This window comes from Lynx rufus, unplaced genomic scaffold, assembly GCF_022079265.1.
Source record: "Lynx rufus isolate CCGP_SWC_20201006 ecotype Redwood Valley unplaced genomic scaffold, mLynRuf1.p SCAF_1, whole genome shotgun sequence".
In the NCBI taxonomy this organism is placed as follows: Eukaryota; Metazoa; Chordata; class Mammalia; order Carnivora; family Felidae; genus Lynx; species Lynx rufus.
Window position 1 is genome coordinate 2,200,304 of NW_025814823.1, and position 17,607 is coordinate 2,217,910.

General features: G+C 43.7%; 1 protein-coding gene across 4 annotated transcripts in view; it reads right to left on the reverse strand.

The window, feature by feature from the left end:
• ZDHHC20 (zinc finger DHHC-type palmitoyltransferase 20) overlaps positions 1-15,947 on the reverse strand; it is a 68,879-nt gene extending 52,932 nt beyond the window's left edge. For 2 of the 4 annotated variants that reach the window (XM_047077704.1, XM_047077696.1), the window contains exon 1: positions 15,750-15,944. In XM_047077704.1, the coding sequence (XP_046933660.1) occupies positions 15,750-15,867 (118 nt within the window). In that variant the 5' untranslated portion in view covers positions 15,868-15,944. Of the gene's footprint in view, positions 1-15,749 lie in introns of all 4 variants that reach the window. The other 2 variants (XM_047077688.1, XM_047077712.1) reach the window with 2 other exon arrangements.
• Positions 15,948-17,607: the final 1,660 nt, after the last annotated feature.

Sequence of the window (17,607 nt, forward strand, 5' to 3'; positions counted from 1 at the left end):
AGAGAGAAAGCAATACTGAGCAACTCTTCCAGATGAAAAGACACTAAGAGACAGGAGACTGCCTGCAGTGCGATCCTAGGCCGGACTGTGGAGCAGAAGGGATTAGTGGGGCACCTGGTGAAATCTGAAGAAGGCTTACAGACTGGGGTAGTATTTTATCAACGCTAATTTCCTGATTTTGTGAACTGTATGCTGATACTACGTAAGAAAATGCTCTTTGCTGCGGATGGAAGTTTGTGTCCCGCGCCCCCCCCCCCCCGCCCAATTCATATATTTTTTGAAGATGGGGCCTTTGGGAGGTGATTAGGTCATAAAGGTGAAGCCTTCGAGAATGGGATTAGTGCCCTCATAGAGATCTCAGAGAAATCCTTTGTCCCTTCTGCCACGTGACGATATAGTGAAAAGATGGTCATCTATGAACCAGTAAGCGGGCCCTCACCAGACAACAAATCTGTGGTGCCTGATGTTGGACTTCCCAGCCTTCTGAGAAATAAATTTCTGTTGTTTATAAGCCACCTGGTCTGCGGTGCTGTTACAGAAGTTTGAACAAACTTTTTCTTAGAAAATATCACTGAAGTATCGGTGAAGGGATGTTATATCTGCAACTTACTCTCAAACTGTTTCAGAGACAATGACAAAGAACGTGCAGCAAATAATAACATTCAGGGAATCAGGGTGAAGGACATATGAAAATCCTTCAGACTATTTTTCACAAGCCTGAAATTACTTTGAAATTAAAAGTTTCGGGACGCCCGGGTGGCTGGCTCAGGCGGTTAGGCATCCAACTCTTGATCTTGGCTCAGGTCATGATCTCACGGTTTGTGAGATCAAGCCCTCCATCGGGCTCTGTGCTGGCAGTGTGGAGCCTGCTTGGGATTTTCTCTCTCGCTCTCCTTCACTCTCTCTCTCTCTCTGCCCCTCCTCAGCTCTTGCTGTCTCTCAAAATAAATAAATAAACATTAAAAAAATTAATAAAATTAAAATGTTGAAATAGAAGAAAAGAAAAAATAAGATTTTATCAATTTGTAGTTTATTCTTGGAGTATCATGTGAGGTATGGACTGGATTTTATCTCTCACCAAATATCTACCCAGTTGTCCCATCTGTTCCTCTGTGACTTGAGATGCTACTTTTATCATGTCCTACATTTCTATAATTACTATTTGTGGACATTCTAGTCTGCTCCATTGGCCAATACTTCTATCCACGCACCATACCATACAATTGTTTAAGGCTTTATTTTCTAGAGCAGCTTTAGGTTCAGAGCAAAACTGAAGGGACAGTAGACTGAGTTCTCAAATACCCCCCTTACCCCAACAGGTTTTTTTAATTTAACAGAGACAGCGCGCGCACGGTGCATGAGCAAGGGAAGGGCAGAGAGAGAGAAAGAGAGAGAATCCCAAGCAAGCTCCAAGTTGTCAGCCCAGAGCCCGATGTGGGGCTTGATCCCATTAACCATGAGATCATGACCTGACCCGAAATCAAGAGTCAGACACTCAACTGACTGAGCCACCCAGGCTCCCCTCAACAGATTTAATTATAGAGGTTTTGTAGTTTAAAATCTGGTGGGGTTTGCCCTCTTTATGACTCTTTTTCAGAGGTTTCCTGGTTCTTTCTTGTTTGTTTTTCCCAATGACTTTTAGGATCGACTTATCTAGTGCCAGAAAAGACAACTTTGTTGAGAGTGGAATTCATTTACATATTGACTTGAGGAGATCAGAAATCTCTGTAATGTTGAGTTATTCTATTCATGAACATGAAATATGAAATGTCTTTCCACTTATTTAAGTCTACTTTTGTGTTTTTCAAGAATGTTTACCCCTTACAGATTTGGCATATTTCTTAAGTTTATTCTTAAGTATTTTATCTTTTTGATGTTAGTGGAAAAGGAGACTTTTCTTCCACTATGTTTTCAAACAAATTATTATGTATATACAGAAAGTATTGGGTTTTTGTTTGCTAATTTTACTCAATTCTTTTGGTTTCAGTGTTCTGCTGTTATTGATCCTCTTGGCTTTTCAACATATACTATCACATCATCTACACAGAGAAGTAGCTTTTTCTATTCCTTTCCAATGTCTTATGCTTCTAATTATTTTCTCTTGATTGAATATAGCAGTTGATTTTGTCAATACAGTACAATGGTACACAGCAATGGCCATGGTAACAAAGCATCTTACTTGTTCCTGGTTTTAGCAGAACGTGATCAAGTATTTTGTATGTGTGTAATTTTGTCCAAAAGTCATTTATTACTATTTTATCAAGTCTTTTTTTAAAATGAGAAATAGGGGCATCTCAATGGCTCAGTCAGTTAAGCATCCGACTCTTGATTTCACCTCAGGTCATGTTCTTACAGTTGTGAGTTCAAGACCCACATTGGGCTCTGTGCTGACAGTGCAGAGCCTGCTTCGGATTCTCTCTCTCCCTCTCTCTCTGCCCCTCCTCTGTTAGCACTCATTCTCTCTCTCACTCTCTCAAAATAAATAAATAAACCTTAAAAAATACATAAAATTAGAAATAGATGTTGGCATTTTTCAACTAACTCTTCATCATCTACAGCAATAATGACTTTTCTTCCTAAATGATGAATTTAATAACAAAAGGTAAGTAGAAGAAATTAGCTACTACCTCCCGGATGTACTGTAATACCACTTTTTCCAGAGGCACAGTCCTTTCAGTAGTGATGTGCTCCCCACCCTCCACCCCCATCACCACTATTGGTAGCTTTGTTCCCAAAGATCAACAAGTCTAAAAGAATTTAGATAGGTATTTCACGAAAAAAGAATTCTATGGCAAAAGTTTAGAAAAATACTGGGTGAAACAGTTACTGACTTGGTTATGGCAGGGCTTCTTAAAACTTGTAATATGCATAAAATATCTAGGAATAAACTTAACAAAAGAGGTGAAAGACCTGTACTCTGAAAACTATAAAACACTGATGAAAGAAATTGAAGATGACACAAAAAAATAGACATTCCATACTCGTAGACTGGAAGAACACATATTGTTAAAAAATATCTATTATTACCCAAAGCAATCTACACATTTAATGCAATCCTTATCGAAATACCAACAGCATTTTTCAAAGAACTAGGACAAACAATCCTATAATTTGTATGGGACCACAAAAGACCCCAAATAGGCAAAAAAAATCTTGAAAAAATAAGAAACAAAACTGGAGTTATCACAATTCCAGACTTCAAGTTATATTACGAAGCTGTAGTGATCAAAACAGCATAGTGCTGGCAGAAAAACAGACACATAGATCAATGGAAAAGAATACAGAGCCCAGAAGGAAATTCCTAATTATACGGTCAAATAATCTTTAACAAAGCAAGAAAGAATATCCAATCAGAAAAAGACAATCTCCTCATAAATGGCACTGAGAAAACTGGACAGCCACATGCAAAAGAATGAAACTGGACGACTTTCTTACACACAAAAAATAAATTCAAAATGGATCAAAGACCTACATATGAGACCTGAAACCATAAAAGAGCAAAGACAGTAACCTTTGACGTCGGCCATAGCAACTTCTTAGATGTGTCTCCTGAGGCAAGGGAAACAAAAGCAAAAATAAACTATTGGGATCACATCAAAATATAAAGCTTCTGCACAGCAAAGGTAACAATCAACAACCTAAAAAACCTACCAAATGGGAGATGTTTGCCAATGACCTATACAATAAAGGGTTAATATCCAAACTATATGAAGAACTTCTACAACTCAACACCAAAAAAACAAATAATGCAATTAAAAATGGGAGAAGACATGAATAGACATTTGTCCAAGAAGACACACATTTGTCTAACAGACACAGGAAGATGTACTCAACATCACTAATGATCAAGGAAATGCAAATCAAAACCACAACGAGAGATTATCTCACTCCCGTCAGAATGGCTGAAACCAAAAACTTAAGAAACAAGCGTTGGTGAGGAAGGAGAGCAAAAGGAACCCTTGTGCACTGATGGTAGAAATGCAAACTGGTACAGCTGCTGTGGAAGACGGAGGTTCTTGAAAACATTAAAAATAGAGCGACTCTATGATCCAGGAAGTGCACTACTGGGTATTTACTCAAAGAATATGAAAACGCTAACTTGAAGGGATATATGCACGCCTATGTTTACTGCAGCATTATTTACAATAACCAACTATGGAAGCAACCCAAGTGTTGACAGATAAATGCATAAAGAAGCTGTGCTATATATTTACAATGGAATATTACTGAGCCATAAAGAAGAACGAGACCTTGCCATTTGCGACAACGCAGACGGATCCAGAGGGTACCATGCTATGTGAAATAGGCCGGTCGGAGAAAGACAAACAGCGCATGGTTTCACTCATCTGTGGAATTTAAAAGACAAAACAAACGAACAAAGGCAAACCGAAAATAACTGACTCTCAGCTACAGAGAACAAACTGATGGTTACCAGAGGGGAGGCGAGTGGTGGATGAAACAGGGGAAGGGGATTAAGAGGACGCTCATGCTGATGAGAGACGCAAAGTCTATGGGACTGCTGAATCACCACACTGTACACCTGAAACTAATACAACACTGCTAATTACACCGGCATTTAAAACGGAAACTTGTAATATGCAAATGAGCACTGTGATATTAAAGAACTACCGTATGAAGTACAAGTGCACATTTATACATCTTTGTATTCCCAGTGCCAAATATGGCACCGAGAACACTATACGCACTTAATGTTTGTTAAATGACGAAATCAACACGGAGATATTCTTAAGGTCGGGGGCATATCTGTATTCAAGATTAATTGTGAGCTATCTCCTATGTGAATACATTCAATTCTCTCTCTTCTACTAGCATGGGAATTGGTGCTATATAATCAATTCACTCAGTCAACAAATATCTGAGTACATATTAAGCAGGACCTGTTTTTAGGTTCTGGAAATAAAGCAGTGAACATATTACTCAGGAGAGAAACATAAATAACTACATTAAGCAGCAGTAAGTGCCATGAAGAAAAACAACGCAGGGTAAGAAAGTGAAAGAGGAAGTACTTATGTTCCATGGCGTAGTCAGCAAAGCCTCTCTGACAGTTGAGTATTCTGAAAGAAACCTAGATGGAGACAAGCAGCCCTTCGGAATCTGGGAGGAAAGCATCCCAAGCAGAAAGAGAAGGAAGTACAAAGGTCCTCAGGTGGGACGTGCGTGGTCTGACAGGTAAAGAGCAAGGAGGCCCGTTTGGCTGAAGCAAAGTGGGCAAAGGAAGAGAGGAGTCAAAATCAGTGGCAGACCAGAACACTTAGGGCCTGACGGACTACAGAAAGAACGTTGGATTTCGTTAGGAGCAAAGAGGAAAGCCACTGGAGGGTGCTGGACACAGAAGTAATCATCTTGCCTCGGATTTTTAATGATTCCTGCTGACATTTGAGGGGGGGACTGTTAGGAAGCTACTGCGTATGTGTACCTGGTATTTCTCATAGCCATGACCCCTCACTTCTCCTTTTTTAATACTTGTAAAAAGTATACCACTTATCCACAGAAAAATAAGAATCAAACAGTACCAGGAACAAGAAAAAATCATGTAAATTCACACCAGTGATATATGCGATCCACATGTGCAAAAATAACATTTCGGTGTTATTAATTCCTCCAGGTGCTGATGATATCCTTTTCATGCAATTAGTTTAAAAAGCTTCCCTGAAGACTTCACATTTAATAAGTTCATACTTAGTTTTATATGTTGTCCAATTAGTACGCTAATAAAAATGTCTCCTCCTATGATTCCAACTGGGTGGGCCTACGTTCACATTAGTAAGCATAACGAAGCATTGGAAGAAGTGAGAGGACACAGAGAACAGAAATGTTTTAAAAATAATTTTAAACGATCTTTTATCATCAAGGCGTGTGGATCTCAACTTTAGAGAGACCTGTTTTCCATCAAAGCATCATCACCATTACTTGGGACCTACTACTTGAGTTCAGTGGAGAGGCCCATCCCCTAAAGACGACGTGCTGCGTATCTCAGCAACACCTAAATCTGTGTAGCTCATACACCTGCAAGAACAGTGCCAGGTATCAATCTTCTTAAAGTCCCATGTGACGTGGAGGACCCCCTCGCTCAGCATACTACCCCCCCCCTCATGCCAGATAGGCACACGCTTTTGCAATATGATCTTCAGATACAGTCAATTAAGAATTAAAAAAGACTGTAAGAAAGTGCTCTTTCACTGAAGCCAGAGGGAGGAAGGGATAAAAACTCTAAGAATTAAAAATAGAGAAACACGGGGCGCCTGGGTGGCCACCTGGTCAAGCGTCAGACTCTTGGTTTTGGCTCAGGTCATGATCTCCCGGTTTGTGTGACTGAGCCCTAGGTCAGGCTCTGCGCTGGCCGCACGGAGACTGCCTGAGATCTTCCCTCTCCCTCTTTCTGCCCCCCACCCCTGCTGGTGCTCTCTCTCCCTCTCTCTCAAAATAAATAAATAAACATTGTAAAAAACTAAAAATAAAGAAACAAAGAAAACTGCCCAAAAAAGGAAGACAAGAAAAAATATGCTAGTGGCTACTTAAATCTCTGCCCCGCCTCCAGTAATATTTGAAAGCCTGCTCTGCTAAAAACTTTACATTATTTTGCAAGACCGGTATTATTCCATTTTATAGCATGGCAACAAGCACAGGCAGGTTAAATAATTTATGAAGATCATCCAACAAGTATTAGTATGGCCAGGAGGCCAGTGTGTAGCAGCTGTCGAAACAAAGGAGGAATGGAGAGGAAATTATGTCGGAGAAGTCGTGAGGGGAGGAGGCCATGGTAGGGACCTCAGGTAGTCCACTGAACAAGACAGGAAGCCAGCCGAGGTTTTCAGAAGAGGAGCGACGAATGTGGTATTGATTTTCAAGGAGTTATTCTGGCTGCTGTGCGGAGAATGGACGGGGTACGGGGTGAGGAGAGAGCGCCAAAAATGTAGAGTACTACACTGATGTAACAAACCACCGATAACTCAATGGCTTTAAAAAACCACCATGTATTATTTCCAGGAACCGTGGGGGTTAGCAGTTCAGGCCATGATCAGCTGGACGGTTCTCCTGCTTGTTACAGTCAACTGGCAGCTCAGCTGGGGCAGGAGAGTCTAAGATGGTCTCATTCACACACCAAGGCCTTTGGCACTTAGCTCATCTTGGCTGGGCCTCTCTCTCCATAGAGTCTGACCTCCCTTAAGGCAACCGGTTTCAAAGAGCTGAGACAGGAGAGGCATGCTGTCTTGATGCCTCGGGTCCAAATCTCACACATCACTTCTATCACATTCTATTGATCAAAGCCAGTACAAGGCCAAACCCAGACTCACGGGGCAGGCAAAGACTCCCTATCCTGACGAAAGGAGGTGCAAATTGCTGGAATCCTGTTTTTCAATCTGTTTCACAAGACAGAGATTTTATGGTGGCTTGAATGAATATAGTGGCAGGAGTGATGGTCGGCAGGCAGATTTAATGCCAGGATTTGCTGATTAATTGGCTATGGGATGATTTGTCAACCAAGAAACGAGAAGGATGAAACTCATTTACTGAGCTAGGACAGGAAGAGCTGGTTCAGGGGAGAGAGAGAGAGACAAGGACAAAGAGAGACAAAGAAAGATACACGCTCTATCTTCTGTGTCACAAACTAGAAGAGGCCAGGGGAGAAGGAAAGTTTTATTTGTATCACTAGGGCATCACCCTCTTCCAAACAGTCTGCCTTGGTTTCTAACTTGTCCAGTACCTTCTCCTTCGTATCTCCTGTCTTATAAGAAACCAGTGAAGAGGCAAAGGATCAGTTTATATAAAAGAATATATAAAAGCTCTTTCTGAGGGCGCCTGGGTGGCTCAGTTGGTTGAGCATCTGACTTTGGCTCAGGTCATGATCTCCCAGTTTGTGAGTTCAAGCCCCGCATTGGGCTCTGTGCTGACAGCTCAGAGCCTAGAGCCTGCTTCATACTCTGTGTCTCCCTCTCTCTTGGCCCCTCCACTGCTCGTGCTCTGTCTCTTTCTCAAAAGTAAAACATTAAAAAAAAAAAACAAACCTCTTTTTGTTCATTTGGGTTGGGCTGTTTTTGTTTTTTGGCTTTTTTTTTTTTTTTTTGAATACTTGTTTATAGAGCTCTCTCTGACCAGTTTGCTTTCTGGTCTCAACAGAGAATAACATAAGAACAGATTAATTCACTAGCAGTGAAAAGAAAAAAAAATCTGTTCTTTAGAAAAAGAAAAAAAAGGAAAGAAGGCTGGGATAATTATAGAATGTAAATAAGGCTTGCAGGGCACTATAGCTTTCAAAAGGCAAGTTATATAGAAAATTACTACACTCCAGGATCTGAGAACAGATAGAAAAAGGAAATAACAAAATAAGAAGGTTTTTAAAAATATTCTAAATCACGTCTTAAATTTTCCTATAATTATGTCAACCACTGGCGATGAGACATAGGGAGCCAGAATTTTTTCCTAAATAACATGAGCATAATTTCAAAGAATCATTGTTTCATTATCCAAAACAAAGACTACAGATACAGAACCAATAAGCATTCTCATCTAGGCTTCAACCCTGAAGACTACTGAAATATATGTTAGGTAATTACAATTTAATTAGTATTGTTACTGTGGATGTTTGTTCTAACATATTCAAACACAATTCAAGTGAGTTTGAAGACCCTCACTGTATGATTCTATTCAACTGAACACACGTTAACTGAATGTCAAATGGAAATTAGACTCTCTAAGGGGCACCTGGGTGGCTTAGTTGGTTGAGCATCTGACTTCAGCTCAGGTCTTGGTCTCACGGCTCATGAGTTCAAGCCCCGCCTCGGGCTCTCTGCTGTCAGTGCAGAGCCTGCTTCAGATCCTCTGTACCCATCCCTCCCCTACTTGCGCGCACGCTTTCTCTCTCTGTCAAAAATACATAAAAACATTTTTAAAAATGTATGCTGTAAACCCTAACGCAAATCACTAAAATAACAGTTACAGCTGATAAGCCAACAAAGGAGAGAGAATAGAATCATTTAAAAAAACCGAAACTCAAAAATCATTTAAAAATTAACTCAAAGGGGGCACCTGGGTGGCGCAGTCGGTTAAGTGTCCGACTTCAGCCAGGTCACGATCTCGCGGTCCGTGAGTTCGAGCCCCGTGTCAGGCTCTGGGCTGATGGCTCAGAGCCTGGAGCCTGCTTCCGATTCTGTGTCTCCCTCTCTCTCTGCCCCTCCCCTGTTCATGCTCTGTCTCTCTCTGTCCCAAAAATAAATAAACGTTGAAAAAAAAATTAAAAAAATAAATAAATAAAAATTAACTCAAGGGGCGCCTGGGTGGCTCAGTCCGTTGAGTGTGGACTTTGGCTCAGGTCATGACCTCAGGGTTCCTGAGTTTGAGCCCCACGTTGGGCTCCCTGCTGTTAGCGTGGAGCCAGTTCCCAACCCTCTGTCCCCCTCTCTCTGCCCCTCCCCTACTTGCACACTCTCAAAAAATAAACAGTAAAAAATTTTTTTGAATAATCTCAAAAGAAGGCAGAAGGAGAAGGAAAAGGGAACAAAGGATAGGACAGATTTAAAAAATGGCAAATGATAAGACTTAAACCTAACTACATCATAATCACACTACATGTTACTGGTTAAAACACCTCAATTAAAATAGATTGTACAGCAGGGTGACTATGGTTGATAATATTATTGTATATTTGAAAGTTGCAGAGAGTTTATATTTAAAGTTCTCAACACAAGCAAAAAAATTACTTAACTATATGTGGGTGATGGACGTTAACCAGACTTACTGCAGTGATCATTTAATTATGTCAAATATATTTACATTTTAAATTATTATGTTGTACACTCGAAGCTAATATAATGTTATATGTCAATTTTAGCTCTATAAAGCGCCCCCCAAAAAGGGAGAAAAAGGCCAGACATTTCAGACTGGATTGAATTAAAACAAACAAACAAACAAACAAACAAACAAAAAACCCAACTACATGCTGCTTATAGGAAATGCATTTCAATTCTTTTTTTAAAATAGGCATCACACCCAACATGAAGCCCAATGTGGGGCTTCAACTCACATCCCTGAGATCAAGAGTTGGGACGCTGAACCGACTGAGCCACCCAGGCATTTTAGATGCATTTTAAATATAAAGACACAAACAAGTTAAAAGGGCGGGGAAGGATCTGCCACGCTGACTCTAGTCACAAGGAAGGTTGGTGGTACTGTTAATATCTGCCAGACTAGATTTGAAAGCAAACAATGCCAGGGATAAGAAAGTCATTCCATAATGACAAAGGGTCGATTCACCCAGAGAACACAATAATCCCAAACATTATATGTACCTAATTACAGAGCTGAAAAATGCATGAAGCGAAAACTGCCAGAACTACAAGGAGAGACAAATGCGTAATTACAGTCACACCTGCCTCAATAATGAATTGCTAGAACAAAGAGCGAATCAGCAAGAACATAGGAGACCTGAAAAACGCTGTCAACCACTTGCCTGGACATCCACAGCACATTATGGCACAATAGAAAACTCTACCTAATGGCAAACAGCAAAACACACGACTGAACACTGAATACGTTTTCCTCAAACGCAGATGAAATGCTTCTACCACAGACCACATTTTGGGCCAAAAGACAAGCCCAGGTACATAAAGACTCGTGTCATGCAAGGTATGTCTTCCAACCACATGGAACCGATTCAAAATCAGTACCAAAAGGCATCTGGAAAAATCTTCAAATAACTGCAAACTAGCATAGTTCTAGCCTGACCCATGGGTCAAAGATGAAATCAAAAGTGAAATTAGAAAATTGTTTTAACTGAATGAAAATGAAAGTATAACATATCAACATTGATGGGATGTGAATTAAGCAGTATCTGGAGTAAATTTCCAAGACTAAACACGTAAGAAAGGACTCAAATCAGTGACTCTGGTTTCCATATTAAGAAACTAGAAAAAGAGGGGGCGTACCTGAGTGACTCAGTCGGTTGAGTGTCCAACTTGAGTTTGGTTCAGGTCATGATCCCAGGGTCATGGGATGGAGCCCCACCTTGGACTCCATGCTGGGCACGAAGCCTGCTTAAGATTCTCTCTCCCCCGTCCCCTCGGCCCTTCCCCTGCTCGCACTCTCTAAAAAGAAAAAAAAAAAAAAACTAGAAAAAAGAGCAAAGGAACCCAAAGTAAAAGAAAGAAAAGAAATAATAAATATCAGGCAAGAAATCCATGAAATAGAAAATAAAATCAAGAAAAATCAAAAGCTGGTTCTTTTGAAATCAATAAAAAACACTGGAATCAACTGTGGCAAGAGCTATGCTCAATGTTGATATTTCAACTATTTATCTTGCCTCATTCTAAATTTGAAGAAATTACGAAGGAGACACAGGAATGTCAGATACATAGACTCAGAGGTTACGTTTCTACTCTACACACTTCTCTCTGAGAAAAGAGGCATATCCATCCTCGGGCAAACCACACAGCTGTTCCATGCAGTAGTTTCTTCATAAGTTAAATAAATGGAATGATTAGATCATCTCTAAAATCTCTCTAGGCTCTAAGATCTTCTACATGTCACATAACAGGTACACGTCTACTATTAACAGCTCTAGCTGACCTGAATGAGACATCCTGATAAAACCCTGGGAACCTGAATTAGCACTTTCCTCAGAAATAACCATCTTGACCAAAGTGTAAAAATGGGGCAATCCGCCCATAAATTCATGTTTAAATATCAGCCTTGGGAGAAAATCAAAAGAGGAGTTCAGCTGAACACCAAGCACCGATATGACTACTTGATCCTTATTTCTCTGCTTATCACCCTTGTAACATGGCCACCTTCGATTAATTAATTCTTACTCAATTTTGTCCTCAATATTATTCCGTCTTGTAACAGGAATTACACATTTCATACGTGTGTGTATGGAATTACAAAATTAGAAACTTACAGAGGCTAAGATGGAATGAGGGCCTCTCATAACCCATTTGTCAACTGTCTTCCTGTGGGCCAGGCATTTTAATTGTCTGAGATATTTAGGAACCCTCTGCGGCTACCTTTTAGGAGAAAATTACCTTCTATACATATATTACAGATAAGACTGAAATCTGCCTTCAGTGTACAGATCCTGATAACCAAGTAGACTATTCTTGCATAGTAGTTAATTTTATTTTTTTAATATTTATTCATTTTTTCAGAGACAGAGAGAGACAGAGCATAAGCGGGTAAGGGGCAGAGAGAGAGACACACACACACAGAATCCGAAGCAGGCTCCAGGCTCCAAGCCGTCAGCACAGAGCCCGACGCAGGGCTCGAACTCAAGAACCGCGAGATCACGACCTGAGCCGAAGTCGGACGCTTAACCGCCTGACCCATCCAGGCGCCCCGCATAGCAGCTATTTTTAAAAGCACGGGTTCTAGCTCCAAGCCACTTGATGCCACTTACTGGTTGTATGACCCTGGACAAATTATTTCACTTCTGAGTATTAAATGAATTAACACAGTAAAGATACAATCATCCTTTCACATCTGGTTTGATAAAAAAAATTACCAGGAACTAAGAAAACTCTGTAAAAATTATTAAAACAGCACTTTATTTTTTTATTTTAATTCATGTAGTTAACATACTAGTGTTGTATCAGTTTCAGGTGTAAAACAGGCCGATTCAACAATTCCATACAGCACTCCGTGCTCATCGAGTGTACTCTTAATTCCCTTCACCGACTTTACCAATCCTCTCACCTACCTCCCCTATGTTCTCTGTAATTAACAGCCCATTTTTTGGTTTGCCTTTTTTTTTCCTGTTGTTCATTTGTTTTGTTTCTTAAATTCCACCTAAGAGTGAAATCACATATTTTTCTCTAACTGATTTCATTTAGTATAATAGTCTCTAGCTCCGTCCATGTTGTTGCAAATGGCAAGATTTCATTCTTTTTTATGGCCGAGTAATATTCCCTTGTATATATACACCATTTCCTCTTTAGCCGTTCATCAACCGGTGGATACTTGGGCTACTTCTGCAGTGTAGCTATTGTAAATAATGCTAAAACAGCACTTCAAGTAAAACTCACACTTCACTCAACTTAAAGCAAAGTTATATAGCGATATATTCTAGTGGCAGGGTCCGTGCTATGAAAACATATATAAGCAGTAAAGATAGTTTTACTATGAAAGTGAATGAGCTTTTATGCTCAACCAGACAGTCCCGTGACACTGCACACCTCCCAAATCCTCCCTAGTTAAACTCAGATAACTTAGAAGTATTAACATTTTTTTAAATATTTATTTATTATTTTGAGAGAGAGAGGGACAGAGTGTGAGTGGGAGAGGGGCAGAGAGGGAGAGGGAGACACAGAATCCGAAAGCAGGCTCCAGGCTCTTAGCTATCAGCATGGAGCCCGACGTGGGGCTCGAACCACCAGACCACGAGATCATGATCTGAGCCAAAGTCAGACACTTACCTGACTGAGCCACCCAGGCGTCCCAAACTTAGAGAAGTATTGAATGCAGGCCCTATGGAAGACCTTTCACTACTGAATATTTTAAAATTTTGTCAAGCACTGGGCCTTAATTGTTGCAGAATGTGTAACTTCATGAAATCCTGGGGTATGCTCTCTAAAGGATGGGCCTAAAGCCTAACTCAAGGTACGATCTCCAGAAAGGGCAACCACTTATCCCCACCGAAACCCCTTCCCCAATCATGGAACAATTATAGTTGCACTGACTCACTAAAGGTTACCTGGAGAGAATAAAGATGTGGATCACAGTACAACGGCCACTCAACAATTGTGTGACCAAAGGACGACCTATGTGCTCAGTCTCATTTCCTACATCTGTAGAGACATCTATGCTATGAGATACTGAGGATTAAAGGAGAGAATGAATAAAATGTCCCCTCCACCCACACTCGCACCCAGCACTTCCCAATTCATATTCATTTCCCTTTCCTTATGTTTAATGTCACCTTTTGATATTCTGGACAAAACCCATCTATAGGTTAAGACGTGTGATTTCAACGTAACAGCGTTCCTTCACAAGATGCACTTCGAAGCCACTGTGGCATTAGAATGGCGTGGGAATAATCTTCTGACAGAATTAAATGAGACTGGTACCACTTCTGGAATAAACGCCCACTTCAGAGTAAATAAGACCAAGTATTATCAAAAGCGGAAGAGAATCAATCCTATGATCACTATCACTTTTGGGAAGCAGCTTCAAGAAATACCTAAATCTAGTCCATTTTAACGGATTCAAACATCATTTTTCAATCACATTCAACAGATGAACGCTATTATTATTGACAGCTAATTTATTCTGGGCCTAGTCGCAGGGGTAGTTTTCTGTATAATTTTTTTGAAGGTGGCTATTTTCATTTAAAAACCGACCCTGAAACTTCCTGAACCAAAGCATTCTTTCACGTGCAGGACTCGGTCCAAACCAAGTAGAGAGCTGCACAGATCCCAGAGCCACAACCCGACGCGTCCCGGGTTTGGCACTTGCAAGAGGACTGGGTGGTGTAACTACTTTTCATTTCATCCTGTTGGGATCAGTCTAGCTCAGGTGGCTCTTTTATCAAGTGCATGTCACAAGAGCCCTCTGGATAGCTTTGGCCTCAGTCTGGGGACGAGCTAGATCATTCTGGGATGCCAAGGGACTGCTTTTACTAACACCACTTCCCACTCGGTCCTGAGTTTTCACGAAGCGCTGGTATAAACAGCAGACATACGGGAAAGCAGAAGGCTAGCCTAACCGTCTAGCCTAACCCTAGAACAGCCGCACACTCAAAGCCTACGAACATTTAAGGCCGAGCAACCAATCACTGTGACACACACAGTCGGAGCCCTCACACAACGTTTTGATTACAAACAATTCCCTTCCATCTTAACGGCAACTTATTCAAATCGGAATCGTACATCCTCGAAGTGTACCGCCATGCTACTCCTCTTTTTTTTTTTTTTTAATCCCAGGGAACCTGGTGAGAAACTGGGAACGAAGAACTAACGAGAGAATCGGCAGTAACGAACATAAGACCTCAAACCCCCAGCATGGACGTAATATAAAAGAGAATCGGGCTGGATCTCATCTCACTCATTCTTTCGGTCTTAAAAATGGCATCTTGTGTAAGTTCCTGGATTCAGACTCGAAAGAAATGAACTTTAAAACGGGTCCCGCGCCACGAGAAATCAGAAGCGGGCGCTCACTCTTGCGCCGCTCACCTGCCTGCGGTCAGCAGGGGACAGCGAACGGACCACCTGTCCCCACCCCGCCCCCCACCTCCCACCCCGGCCCCCAGCCGGCTCTTCGGGTGGCACAGTTTTCCTCTCGCGCTGGTTAGGCGATCTAGGAGGGACAGATTTCTTTATTGCCAACATTAACAAAAGCAAAGAATGCAACACACACACACACACACACACACACACACACACACACACACACACACACACTTGGACGATGTGCGGCTGCTCCTTTCGAGGAAAGCCCCTCTCTGAGCGCTCCGCCCCAGGAGAACGAGGCGCCCGCGGGGGACCGCAGACCCCAGGACGCTCACACCGCCTCGCTCCGCCCCGACCTCGGCCCCGAGGAGCGCGGCGCGGGGTGTCGCGCACGCCGGAAGGCCGCGCCGCCCCGCACCGCCGCGACAAAGCCACGGGCGCGGCGGCCCGGCCTTCCTCCCGGGTCTGGGCCGGACCCCGGCCGCCTGGCGAGCGCAGGCGCCGGCCGGCGGGGCGCGGGGCCGCAGAGGCCCGGCCTTCCGCCCGCCCGCAGCCCGGCCGCCGGGTACTCACACACGCACAGCTCCACCACGTACGCGTAGTAGGACCAGACGACCACGAAGGTGATGAAGAGCACCGGCACCCAGCCCACGCCGCGCTGGCAGCAGCGCCAGAACGTCCACGGCGCCATGTTCCGCTGGCGGCTGCAGAAGCGGGCGCCCCACGGTCGAGGGGAGCGCCAGGCCCCCGGCGGCGGCGGCGGCGGCGGCGGCGACTCGGGAGCTCCGGGCCGCTCCTCGTCCAGGCGCCCCGCCTCCGAGGCCGAGCCCGAGCCCGAGCCCCGGGAAGAGGAGATGGGAGGCCCCTCCGCGACTCCTCCCCCCGCCTCGCCCGGCCGGGTCCCGCCCCGGTCCTGCATCCCGCCGCCCCCACCCCCACCCCGCCCCGCCCCCGCGCCCACGCCCGCCCCGCCTCCGCGCGCCGCAGCCCGCGCCGCGCCTCCGGGGGCGTGGCTCCCGCCGCCAGAGGAGGCGGGGCCCGGGCGTGGGGGCGGGGCCTGCGCCGGCGGCGGCCGTTGGGGCGTGGCGGGGCTGGGTGCGGACAGGCCCGGGGGGCGGGGGAGGCCGCGGCGGCCGAGGAGGAAGCGAGCCCGGCGCGGTGCGCGCGGCGACGGACGCTTCCTGGATGGCTGCCCGGGAGAGGACGTGGCTTTCGTGGATTGCGTCTCACGTCGGGGGGCAGCTGGGAATGATTTCCTTGGCCGGGTCGTGGGCCTCGGGCCGCGAAGTACGGAACTTGCTCCCCTGGGGTCCTGCGGACCCTGACTGGTCGGGGCCCATTTTCCGATAAGGAGCAGACCGTGCCCCCCTCAAGTGCGGGCGAGGAATGGGTATTGTTTTAAGCTCCTCCGATGGTTACGATGACCTCTCAGGTTAGGAACCCCTGTACTTGGAAGTAATATGCTCCGTATTGCAGGCAGAACTGACAGATGAAAACACCCCTTTGGTCGATCCCTCCTTCCCAGAAGGAGGAGGTGCCCAGGGGCGACCTCAGACCCCAGGGCGTTATCATTTTTCCAAGATGGAACTGGTAGTTGCCTGAGATTTAGTATAGAAGCCATGTAGCATCTGGCAATTTGATCTGGAACCCAAATTTAAGATCGGGTGTGAGAAGTGGGGGAACCACCGGCTCCCTGCCCCCCAAACGACTACTGAATCTTCGAGAATTTATTTACCACTGGGGCACCTTGCTAAATGATGCCTGTAGTCATAACAACCCTGAAGCATCGCTGTGAAGACATCATAATACAAGGTCAGGAGCATGACGAGTTATTCCAAGCCGCATTTCCAGTTGCTCTCATGTCTATTTTGGTTAGACTAAGATTTTAATTAGCTACTGCTCTCCACGTCTCCGTGAGATGGATTTCCCCCTTTTATGGGTGTGATAAAAAGCTGGTGAGAGCAAATAATATTTAACCACCGCGCACCGGTGCTGGAAACAATAAAGGATGTGGGAAATATTTTGTTGTCCCAGATTCTGTGTCTTGAAAGTGGTGTTAGTGGCAAAACTGACAGCAGGTTGAAGGCATTAAAGTCGAGCAAATTCAGCTTCTTGTCCAGAGAGGCTTCTCAAGGAGGTTTAGGCTTCAGGCTGGAATTTGGATTGACAGGCAAGACCATAACTTAAAGCCTTTTTCCTTCCTGCCATCCTGTATATAAAAATCATCCCACTAAGGCTCAGTACAAATGCCATGTCCTCTAGAAGTCATTCTTAATCTGGGAATGATTCATTTCCATTGTGCCGTTTTGCTCCTAATACACGTATTGGTTTCCTAGGACTGCCATAACAAAGTACCACAAACTGAATGGCTTAACACAACAGAAGCGTATTGTCTCAGAGTTGTGAAGGCTAGAAGTCCTAAATTAAGGTG